The sequence below is a fragment of the Vespa crabro genome, chromosome 5, assembly GCF_910589235.1.
Source record: "Vespa crabro chromosome 5, iyVesCrab1.2, whole genome shotgun sequence".
NCBI lineage: Eukaryota > Metazoa > Arthropoda > Insecta > Hymenoptera > Vespidae > Vespa > Vespa crabro.
Window position 1 is genome coordinate 11,878,992 of NC_060959.1, and position 12,402 is coordinate 11,891,393.

Consider the following 12,402-nt stretch of genomic DNA (forward strand, 5'->3'; position numbering starts at 1 on the left):
AGAATATTTTTAATAAATCGAATAAACGGTAGTCCCTTTCCAAGGGCAATCAATTAGTCCCTTTAATCAATTTAAGTCCTTTTCTATCGATCTTAATTAGTTATTGGGTTCGTATATAGAAGATAGAAAGGATTTGAACCTTCCTCCCTTACCGTCGATATTCCTCTCGCCATTCCTTATTCTTCGCAATTAGTCGTAAAGTCTACCGCGAGATATTCTCGTTAAGTGCACGATAACGCTCGGCTATTAATAAGCAGGCCGTACTCGATCACTGCGTGCACCCGTTCGAGTCTTATCACGAATAATAAGCGTTTTTATGTATGTCACCGCGTATACCTCGTGTATTATTAGTCATTGTTATCCGTAAAGAGTCAGTTTCCTTTGGACGATTGGATCCACCAAGTACGAACCTAGCTGCGAATATCGCCTTTATCGTTATTAAACTTTACCTCGTTAGAAAAGAATTTCTCTCTTCGTTTCTATCTGATTGTTTTATTTATTTTCTTTTTTTTTTCAATGTGTCGTTGTTTAAACGAATTTTCTTTTTTTTTTCAAAATAAGATAGAAATGATGACTGATGGAAATTATTCGACAACGATCGAATATCCTGCGTTAAGTTTGATCCAACGCGAAGCATTCATTACTCGCATCGAAGTAAGAAAAAGGGCTGACCTGGGAAGAATATCGAGTATCTTAATGATTTTACGAGCTTTCGTGGTTCAAACGGGAGAAACTCGGACAATCGGCGTATTTATGCCGAGAATACGATATCTCGAGAAATGGTAAATGCGACGAGAGAGAGAGAGAGAAGTCGTGTCTATATGAAGAGAAAACGATCTCCCACGGGGTCAGTGGAAGTTCAGCTTCACGGTTGAACGTCACGACGAACGTCATGCTGTGCTTTCTCGTTCTCGTCTTACGAGTTCTCTCGTCTTACCCGTTATCCGCGTACGCTTATGCGGACGAAGAAATCGATTGTCAGGTATATAATCATCTTCACGTTTGTCTCTCGAACGGAATACTCGAGAGCGTAGCATTTAAGGACGTAAAGGCCGTTCAAACGATCGAGGATACGGAATTGCATCTAGAGGATCTTGCCATCACGGATATCAGAAAGAACGCGTTTCTACGAGTCAACAGTTCGACGGCCCTTTATTTACGAAACAACGGTTTATCGATCCTCTCGAAGCATTATTTCGAGTCCCTCGATCAATTGACGTATTTGGATTTACGAAACAATTCGATCCGAGACATCGAGGATGCCGCCTTCGCTGGATTAAATTATTTGGAGACGTTGCTCTTGGATTATAATAACGTTTCCTACTTACGGCCGAACGTTTGGAGGGGCTTGACCGAACTTCACGAGCTCTATGCCACCAACAACAATATCGTGCTGAGGAGAAATGCGTTCAAGGGTTTGAGACAATTGGAGACGCTCGCCTTGGATTCTAATGGTATAACGGAAATACCGATCGGCACCTTCGCCGGGCTACCCCACATCGATCTACTTTACTTGTCGAGAAACAAAATATCCACCTTCCAGCCGGATGTATTCCGTGGGCTTAATGAGATAAACGAGTTGGATCTTGGAAAGAATCGTTTCCAATCTCTTCCCGTTGGAGCGTTTCGATATTTGAAGAGCTTAAATTCTCTTTGGTTGAACGGGAATGCGATCGAAGCGATCGAAAAGGACACCTTCGAGGGTTTGGACGATCTCTCGATTTTGTTTTTGAATAACAACGAACTTCGTTACGTCGACATGTCGGCTTTCGCCAAAATGAAAATTGTCACCGTAGAGCCCGGCTTCAAGATAAACGACGAACTGGTCGAACATTTTTCCGAACACACTGGAAAATATCATTGTACCAACGTTCTCTTTCAGGAACCCTATGACTGCAGATCGTAATTGTCCAGTCCAAAATCGTGACCTCTTCGTGACAAATTGTATACGCGTATAATAGCCCCTACGATTATAATATCGATTAAAGTCAATTAACAGTTTAGAGTTTCTACCTAGAGAAATTTGTCGCAATGTAATAGCTTTTAAAAAATGTATTAAGTGACTTTAGGAAACGTTTGCAACACACGCACACACACGTATATATATATATATATATATATATATATATATATATATATACCTCTCGCACGAAAAGTGCATGAAAAGAATTTATCGTTCGATATCGGTCACGTGGAACGCGCAATGATAAATGTGTTAAGCAGCTGCGACTGTTATGCGTATGTACTAAAATAAACTGTATGTAACGCGTCTCCGAGTCGACTATGAGAAAACTATGCAAATAGGCAAATAGCTCGAGCGAGTTGTTGGGAAGTAAAATTTATCGATTTAATATCGATCGATTTTCCAACGAAGAAATATACCTAAGCGCCTATACTGATCTATCGATCGTCGTCTTTATAGGGGTATTCAAAGGATATCGTCAAGACGACCTTCCTCTTCCACATCCCTGCTATAGGAGTACTTCCATGGATTATGGTTGGTACGCGCCTACGATTCATACCGTTCCTACAACCTACTATCCTCGAAATGCTTTCTTCAGTCGAGAGGCTGCCCTCGGTGGAATGTATCGAAATTACTCCTTAAACACGGAGCTTGACAAGACTTTCTTTTGATTCAAAATACGTTTACAATCGTACTCTTAGAACGCTTTTAATAAATTTTCTATTAATTTTTTCTCGAGTGTACTCACGAATGTATTAAAGAAATGAAAATTAAAGAAATTCTCAAGGATGTGTTAATGGTTACTATTCATTATTACTATCGTTTTACGCATAGATATTTTTTTATTATTACAGTTCAGCTTGTATGCACGCATGCATGTGTGTCTCTGCGCGTGTGGATATACATACATACATACATACATACATACATATATATATATATATATATATATATATATATATATATATATATACATATGTATATATATGCATATATATGTATATAGATGCATATATGTGTATATATATACACACACACCTGCATATACATACACACGTTTCGCGTTAATCATACTTTAACGAATCCTATACGTCGGGCACATTTCCAATACAGCGTGCCCGAGATTACGTCTAATCGCGGATTATAAACGTCTCCTTTGCATTACTTGTCTCTTGCGATACATTTATCGAGTAGTGATAATAATTTGTTTCTTTTTTTTTGGTTTTTTTTTTTTTTCATTTAAATCGCGATTCACATTTTACGGGTGCATCGGCTAATCGGTGAATTGGAAAACTTTTACGACGATTATTACACATCGATTATTTATATAATGTCACTCGGGGATGTCTAAAATAGTTTGCTACGGCGATATTTCATCAATTGCCGTCGATCTCGTTAATATCGATAATAGCGGTACAATAATAGTAATAATAATAATAATAATAATTCAATGACAACGCAACATGTGTATATTATATGTACCTACATAACACAATGGACATTCATCTATCGCTTTAACACATTTTCCAGTAACAATCGTAAAGATTAGGAAACGCTTTGCGGGATACTTCATAATTCTATCGTGGTTAACAGTTAATCGATGAAAGTAATAATGCTCGATAACCGGTGTTCGAAAGATCGCTTGATGTTAGACGAAATCATTGATGTAAATAATGAAACGTTTGAATGTGAGAAGCGAACAAAGAGAAATTATACAAATTTCAAGAAAATTGACACCGCCAAAAGAAATTGCTTCCAAATGAATCTTCGTCAAACATTTCATTATAGCAATGATATTCTTTATTGAAGGTCATAATAGCTAATCCTGTGCTCGCTGGCAATCGTCTTTCCTTCCTTTACGTTGTTCTAATGAATTAATTATCTTTCGTTATAAACGAACGTTTGGGAGAAAAATTGTGACGGATAATTTAAGGAGAACGTCCGCGAACAATGAAATAAATTAATAAATAAAAATCGACCGACAACGAGCACGTAGTACCGAGTCAGAATATCTAGCCATTATGTATTAATAACGCATACTTCACATTCCTACTCTATGTATATATATATATATAAATGTCTTCTTTTTTTTTTTCCCTTTTTTTTTTTACCTATAATTTTATACAATCTCTCATATATCTCGTCTCTACTGCACGCCTTTTATCGTTCTTCCTGTTGACATCTGGGATATAGGTAATTTTATTAAATTGTAAGATTTATAATAACCAACGCTCGAATCGAAAGTCGAATAATATTTAACAATTAACGATGACAAATAGAACACGCCTTTTAATTTTTTCTCTTTGTCGCACGCTCTTTAACTTCTAGTATACATTGTCTATATTTCCTTTTGCGTTCATTTAATGTTTAGTGCTTTATAATGATAACAAATCGCATCCTGTGCGTAGGAAAAAAAAAACAAATCAAAATATATACGCGTACGATCCTCCTACGGATGCTGTTTTATTTCCTTCCAAAATCAATATCCTATCACTTTCTTTGTTTACATCGTTTTTCTTTCTCTCTTCTCCTTCCTTGAGTAAAAACAGCGTTCATAAATCTGAGAAACGCAATTCGACGATAACGAAAGGATGAACGAAAAAAAAACATCCCAGTCATTCTCCCTATACGCTAATGCACATCGTCGTTGAGCCGCACGATTTTATATTGTCGTTCATCTAATGTAAATTATGAGGACTTAATTCTCTAGGAAGTTGGACCGTCCTTGGTTCTGATCTTCGTTGATCATCGATCATCCAATCGATCCGATTTATTAATCTTAGGATGTTAATCGCTTTTCCTTCTACCTTTCCCTTTCCCCTTTATACTTCTTTTCGACGATATAATCCTTATCGCGCATCAAAGAAAGCGTTCGAGATTCGTCTTTTCGATTCGATTTTTTCGAAATTTCCTGACCATTCGATCGTTCCCCATTTTTATTCAAAATTTTCAACCGCGCTTTCACATACCACTTATTCTTCTTCCTCTATACATTATATATATGTATATATGTATATATGTACTCATATGTACATATATACATATTATATAAATATGTAGTTTTAATTAGACCTGTGTCTTTCTTAGACCCTTAAAACGTTAATCAACGTCGGTCTTTATTTTCTCTCATCTTTCCTCGGCACGATAGGCTGATTATCAATTATTATATTTTGTATTATCGAATGAGTAACATCGAGATGTATTCGAAGATAATAATCGTTAACGTTTATGCAGCATTATATTATCATTTTCATATTACTTTATAATCATATATTTACTTATATATATTTATATATATATATATATATATATATTATTTTTTCAAAATTCTGTGTGTATTCTCGTGTGTGATTATTATACATGTGGCTAGCACGCATTGAAATCAAGGTTGTTACGCATGTCGGACAACTTTGTACTTCGCCGTCGACAACGTCTAACGCTAGAGATTTATAACTTGACATATTTTTTTTTTTAATCGTTTAATTTAACGTTTACTTTATTTTATGTATTTTAAAAGAGTTTCTATTACACAGAGTTTGAGTATTTATCGTGTTAACGAGCTTTCGCTTAATCGAGACTAAATCAATAATGCGTACTCTCGTTGGCTCCTTTTCCAATTTATTAATCCTAGGATGTTAATACGCTTTCTCTTTTTTCCCAAACAGAATTATACTTGTTATTTCATTCTTTGATATCGATGATTTTCGTTGTTAACACTGCTTCTTTTCCAAACAATAATCTCCCGGGTCATTCTGATTCATTGATTTGCACTCTCGATAGCAATCTTGATTAACGCACGATAATAGCGTTTATTTGTCTTCGTTTTAGAATGCAAACGTCTCTTTTGGTTAATGCGATAATTAAATACTGGTGTTACGTTCCCTGATTAAATAATTTGTTCTTTTACTTGTCTCTTTGGTTCGTTGATAAAGAAGCTTTTACATTTACCGATAAAAATGTGTTCTTTTTATAAAGATGCGGACGGTCTAGACGATCAGTCCTTTCTCTTTCGCAATGTTTTCGTAATTCTCTCTTTTCTTTCTCTCCCTTCCCTCCCACCTCTTTCTCACTCGCTCGCTTTCTCTCTCTCTCTCTCTCTCTCTCTCTCTCTCTCTCTCTCTCTCTCTCTCTCGTCGAAAATGAACGAAAAATAAAACACGTTGGAGGCACTGAACTGGCAGCAACCGTCGATATACTTGACCCGCCAAACCGATATGCCGTACGTAAAAGATTTCTCCTCGATTAGAATGAAACGAACGCTCGATTAGTACGGGCAATGGGAGGAGAGGAGGGTATACGCAGTTTAAGTTTCACTTTGTCTTTCTTTTCGTCTAATTATCTAAAACGACGAATAAACGTTATAAGACAAATTCGAAGCTTCAATCACGCACTCGAACTTTTAACATTTTCTTTTGTCTTTTTTCTTTTTCTTTTCTTCTTTTCTAACCTGTGCCTTGCTAATCACGGCTACGAAATATATGTATATTGAAAATACACGTAGGTACGTTTTTTTTTTATTTCACAACGACTTTCCTCTTTTTACAGAAGAGATCGCCATTATTCTCTGCTTTCTTGTTTCTTTTTTTTTCTTTGTTTTTTTTTTGTTTTTTTTTTGGCTTTTCTTTTTTGATACACCATCAAACGAAACGATATTCTTGTTGATAATATTTGTGTACGTGTAATTTGCTCAAAAGGCGCAACAACGAAGACGCATTCACTAGTGGAAGGTTTGTCGGTTACCTTCGTGCAACAAAGGGTTTTTCTAAACTATCGATATATTGCTAGTATTGTTATTACTTCGTTCAAAGGTATGAGAATAATAATCAAGAGGAATTTTATATCGAGGATATTATCGTTACTGCTCGCAATACTACATGATAATCGAACGGTAATATTCTGAGGAAACGACTCTTTCCAATAATAATTTTGGATGCTTCTTATACAATAATTAGTCAGCTCTTTCAAACGCAATACGAATAAATTACTCGGAAGTATATCGATAATTTTTTCTCTTTGATAAATATTTCTTAAAAACGATTCCATCAAATATCGCATCTTCTCGCATATTTGCGAGAGATAAGAAATAGTATAAAAATATGAAACCATAATGGTATTAGACAATACGTGTAAAATGTAATAAGGTTTATAGAATAGACGAGTTACGTACAAAGGTTATAAAGGAAGTGATTGAAAAAAATCGTTACGTTTAACTAAATACTATCAATTGCGACCATAGGAATGTGGTACAGAGTCTAGCTCTTTGCGAACGAACGGGAAACTATTTTTAAAGTAATCGTTTCTACATTTTTCAGTCGAGAGAAATTCGCCTAATACGATACTAGTCTCTCTACGTTTGTTTTCCTTCTTTTTCTGCATACCAGTACAGACGTCTCTCCTAATTTTCTATGTTATCATCTACTCGCTTGCGTTCGCACCCCTGAGGTATTCTTTGTCTTTATTAATTGGCGCTCTATCGTCACCATCCTCCTCAATATCGATTCGCTCCGCACAATATCGTGGCTCCAATCTATTTCTCTTTAATTATTTACAATTAACATAATGTTTGATCAGAAATTCTAAAGGATATTTACGACTGGATATTTTGAAAGGGATCACCGTTGTTAGTGCCGTTGGTCGTTTTCGCCATTCTTCCATCCTGATTCTCTCCTGCGAGAAATAACTTTATATAAATATTTATTCTCACGTTTTATTAGATTCTTGAATACGATGGTTTATCTTTTGATCTGTCGATCATTGAGAAGAAGAATAATTTATTTTTCAAAGAATTTACAAAATTTTACTTTCTCAAAGATATTAATGCAAGTCAAGAAAACTGAATGTTCCTTTATATTTATTTGTGCGAGTTTAGACGTAAAACTTTTACATATGTTTTAACGAAATTGAGAAATGTTTCCTTTCGTTGGACGGTATCCAAAAATGATTAATTATGATATTACGTTGGATAATCGATGGTTATCCGTAAATTTTCCATTTCTTTTGAAATTTTTTTCATGGACATGGTAGATTTATTACAAGTATCGTATTGATATAATTTTGAAGTTTCCATCGATCGTTTACGTCGTTAGCGTCTTGATGAATATTAATATAAAGGACACTTTAATGTTGTCAAAAGGCACGTTGAAATGCATAAAACAAATGAAAATAATTTCATTTCGATTGTGATAACGGTAAAAGAGAAAAGGAATTTTTGATGAGAAAAAAATAAGTTTGATAAGAGCCACGATATTTTGTCAACGTCGAAATACACTCTCTTGTTCGTCGTGATAACTTAAGTTGAAGACACGAATTCGCGATTTCATTCTGATATAATAAACAAAGATATATTAATTATCGCATCGAGCAAGATAATGAATAACGAGTCTTGAATTTGCATAAACATTTATATATTCGCAGACTGCTCGTCGACGGTAAGATAATAGACACTTTTAGAAAATGGATTTGATCTTAATCTCTTCCAACGTTCTCCGATCTAAAAATCTTTTCTAATTCGACATCAACGGCCAAGCACCTCATTCGCGAGTGAGTGTGTGTGTGTGTGTGTGTGTGTGTGTGTGTGTGTGTGTGTGGGTAGGTGCGTATACATACATGTATATTCGTACGTATATATGCTGTTCATCGTAGTTTTAAAGGCATCGTAACGTTAAAATGCTTTTTTTTCGAAAGCTTACAAACTAATTGTGCGCTTAAAATATCAAATGCCAAAGTATACTGTTGACAAATATCTTGAAATTTTGTTTGGACGACAGGCGACTCTCGCATTAATTTATAAAACAATTCAGATCTACTTTAAATAAAAGTACCGGACATGGATTAAATCGTAAAAAAAATTATTCGTTGTTCGATCACTTTTATCAATGTTGTCTTGAAAAATAATATAAGGATATTATCGAGTGCATAGATGCGCGAATCTCTATCAGCATAAAATCGAGAAATAGCGATTTTCTATACCAAATATATCGACTACTGGTAAGCGTTACTTTTCAAAGATTCTTCTAATCTATGAATCGCGTTGGAATTGCGTACATATAAGTTAACGAAAAATCTGCAAATATATAGATATTTACACATCGATGCGAGACTACTTTGACTAGGGAATACTTAGAAGATCGTCGAGTCGCTTCAATGTCGACGTTATAAACCGTATCGTTAAAAGAAAACAAGTCCCTTAAACAAGACGGTATTTTTCAGACTTGAAAAGGATCAATTACATGGACTCGCATTCCTAATTAGATTTTCTTCGATTTTTTCCTTCACGTTGGTCGACCGATTCAACGAATTACATATCACCGAATATACCAGCGAAGGTTTTTCGAAGATTCTTCATCGTATCCTCCGTGTCTTCTCCTTGATTCTGAGACTGACTACCCTGACGATGAAACGGTACTCTGGATGGTACCGTCGGTGGTTCCTCTGGTCTTCGACCGACCGATGGCGCGCTACTGACCGTGCTCGATTGAGATGCTGTAAGTAAGCTAGGTAAAGACAAGACGTCATATTAACAAGACGGATAAGAAAGATGAATAAAGAAAGACCTTGAGAATCACGACGTTGAAGCTGATGATGACTGTCCGAAGTAGTAACGTCGCCTGCCAAGGCCGTCGTAGAACCTAAGCTACCTATGCTTGCCATAGAGCTCATACTTCCGTGAGATCCTAGAGGTGCGGCTGGAGGAGGTACGCTTGGGGGTGCGGTACGTGAATCTTCCACGGGACTCGTAGCCTGGCTCGAACCGGACATAGAACCTCTCGAGGCTGTTTTCGTTAAAACGCTGGTGGGTGGTCGGCAACAAGCCTGTGTGAAAAATCATCGAAAGATAAGATTTTCTCATTGGTGATCATTGCAGGGTCAATGTATTCTCTTGAAATTCCTCTCTCGGTCTCTCTTTTTGATCGAACGTACTTGCATCTTGGCGGTAACCAAATCAGCGATATGACGACGATCTTCTTCCTGAGAGTCTCCCATCAAGGAGAGCGCGCTATCGTTGACTTCTATGATGTGCTCTCGGCCATCTTTACCAACGAGAAGCTCGATCGCGCAAATATCCAAACCTCCAAAAAGTTGAGACACGTTGTCGATCCAGACGCGATGTCGCTCGCTCACCGGCACTTGCTCCAACATCGCCGAACCCGTGTTCGATTTCCAATTTCCAGTTATGCTTTTTCGTCTTTAATTAATAATCAAAGATGGTTCGTTCCTATTAATAGGACGAGCTCGCGCTCGACCAAATTCATTTCACACGAATATGTATAAATAGAATGAAGATTATAAAAAGATACGTATTGTAGTTTGCCCTTCTCCCTGCCAATCCTTTGGCCCTGCCCCATCCCCGCCACCCTTTCACTCCCCATCCCTTTCTTCGATACTTTCAAATATTTTCATTTTATTTTGCCAATTGTTTGACTTGGACTTACAGGAAGGCCTTGTAATTATTTCCGATTTTCTGCACGTGCACGTCGAATTTGGTGTCAACGTACGGCTCCGCGGTGCAATAGGTATTCGTCAATGCTGCCAAAGATGCGAGATCCAAGAAATCTTGATTTGTTTCGGCGCGAGCCTTGCCAATACCTCCGTGGGCGTGTCCTAATTTCATTACTACGGGGAATCGCGAAGCGCTCACCTGAAAAAATGATAAAAATTTTCGTTGTATAGCGAAACGCAAGGAACAACATCCGTCCTTTTTTTAATATAATAAAAATGAGCACATTTCGACACACGCTTATGGTTTTTCAATTCTTCATCTCGGCGAAAATGTAGGTAACATATTTGTCGATAGTTTTGCCTTTAATTCGAGTCCGCATTTGCGCTCCAGAGAGCGCTACTATACCGTTCGCGTTCGCGGAAGATATCTATCATTTCCAATTAGATCGTCCGTCGTCGTCGCTCGATATTAATTAAGCATCTAATTGGATCTATCTAAAACCTTTCAATGTTACTTATCGTTGAATATACTATCAAGCCCCGCCAACTTTATTCCGATGATAATAACAACTTGTATGAATTTTCTATGCGTCAAGTAATAAAATAGCGCGTTTAAGCGTAAGAAGAATCGTTCGAACATAATTTATTTTCTCTCTAAAATTCGATCATCGGTAAACGACATCTCGTTCTAAATGCTTTTAAGAAGATGCAAAACGGGACCCAGCGTGTAATTGGGACGTGAGATAAATGGAAGAAAATATACGATGTCCCCGCACTAAACGAGTCACAAATTTTATCTAATTCCGGCGGTAATTGAGTTACTGAATCGAAGAGCTAGAACAGCGTAAAACTTGAATGCTTTCCAACGTTTACCGTTACCTCAGATAGTTTAGAAATTCTTCACTGATAGCTCGAAAGTACACTTAAGTGCGTACGTATCGCCGCACAGGAATTTCCAGGGACGTTTAACGATCTTTTGACTTTAACTAATCTGCATCCACTTTAATTTAAATACTTTCCATAGCTACTTTCCTTCGAGGTACACGATACGAGTATTTATCGCATTGTATGCCTCATCGAATCGATATTAATTAATTAGTATCAATAAGTTCGATATTTGTTCTTCGAAACGATTCGCGACAAATTTTAAAAGAGCTTACGAGTACGATAGAACGTTATCGTGGCGAGTAGAGACGTTCGGACCACATAGGATGATCGTCGGCAAAGGTTACAGGGGGATAGACGACGGTTGTCAAGTGATAACGATGAACTACTTCCTAATCGAATATCGTGGAGGACGCTATAGAAAGGAAATCCGTTTGAAAAATGACATCAAACTGGTTCAACGAAACGACTAAATGCGATCGTTTATAGACGTCGACGAAGAAAAACCTTTTCCGCAAAACATAAAGAAATCTACCTACGACGGAGAGAGAGGATCGTGTTAAAGACGAATTAACGCGTATAACGCGCTTTCTACTTTAACCCAATTCTCCCGTTCTCCTGCATTCTCGTGGCGCGTTTGAAAAGCTTGTAGAAAATGGAGAGAGAGAGAGAGAGAGAGAGAGAAAAGCTCTCTAAAGCTCTTTATCACGCTTCGACTTGACGCTAATTGTAAGTAACTTTAGCATAGGTACTTGTCAGAAATGAAAGAATATCGAAAGCAGAGGACCAGTTAACGCGTTAATGAAAACGCTTTCTCTAATACATTCGCCTTTTGCTCTCTCTCTCTCTCTCTCTCTCTCTCTCTCTCTGTTTTTCACCTCTATACTTTCTCGCCCTAAAAGCGTCCCGACTTTTTAAAACCAGTCAGACTTTTAAAGACCACTCGAACGATCGCGAGATTTAAAGAGACGAAGGATACCGCTGTAAAGTTCACCCGACTTATCCGTGAACAAGAAGAAAAGGGTAAAAAGAAAAAGAGGAGGGAAGAGTGTGGAAATTGTACTTACCGTAGGTGTAGGCAAAAATTCACGACTGGACGAACGCGTGTCGGCTCT

The 12,402-nt window shown here is 37.1% G+C and overlaps 2 protein-coding genes across 4 annotated transcripts in view; one reads left to right on the plus strand and one right to left on the minus strand.

The window, feature by feature from the left end:
- Nucleotides 1–2,549, plus strand: part of LOC124424273 (insulin-like growth factor-binding protein complex acid labile subunit) — a 28,534-nt gene extending 25,985 nt beyond the window's left edge. Inside the window, exon 2 of one of the 3 annotated variants that reach the window (XR_006942280.1) lies at nucleotides 2,423–2,526. Coding sequence is in view for 1 of the 3 variants with exons in the window: in XM_046963087.1 (XP_046819043.1) it covers nucleotides 893–1,906 (1,014 nt within the window). In the remaining 2 variants the exon portion in view is untranslated. The other 2 variants (XR_006942281.1, XM_046963087.1) reach the window with 2 other exon arrangements.
- An 860-nt stretch (nucleotides 2,550–3,409) lies between these two features.
- The window catches only part of LOC124424349 (synapsin), a gene marked incomplete at its 5' end in the record, with an annotated part of 30,767 nt that continues 21,774 nt past the window's right edge, over nucleotides 3,410–12,402 (minus strand). The window contains 4 exons of the mRNA XM_046963258.1: nucleotides 3,410–9,445; nucleotides 9,517–9,775; nucleotides 9,884–10,148; nucleotides 10,396–10,601. Of these exons, the coding sequence (XP_046819214.1) occupies nucleotides 9,261–9,445; nucleotides 9,517–9,775; nucleotides 9,884–10,148; nucleotides 10,396–10,601 (915 nt within the window). The remainder of the gene's footprint in view (nucleotides 9,446–9,516; nucleotides 9,776–9,883; nucleotides 10,149–10,395; nucleotides 10,602–12,402) is intronic.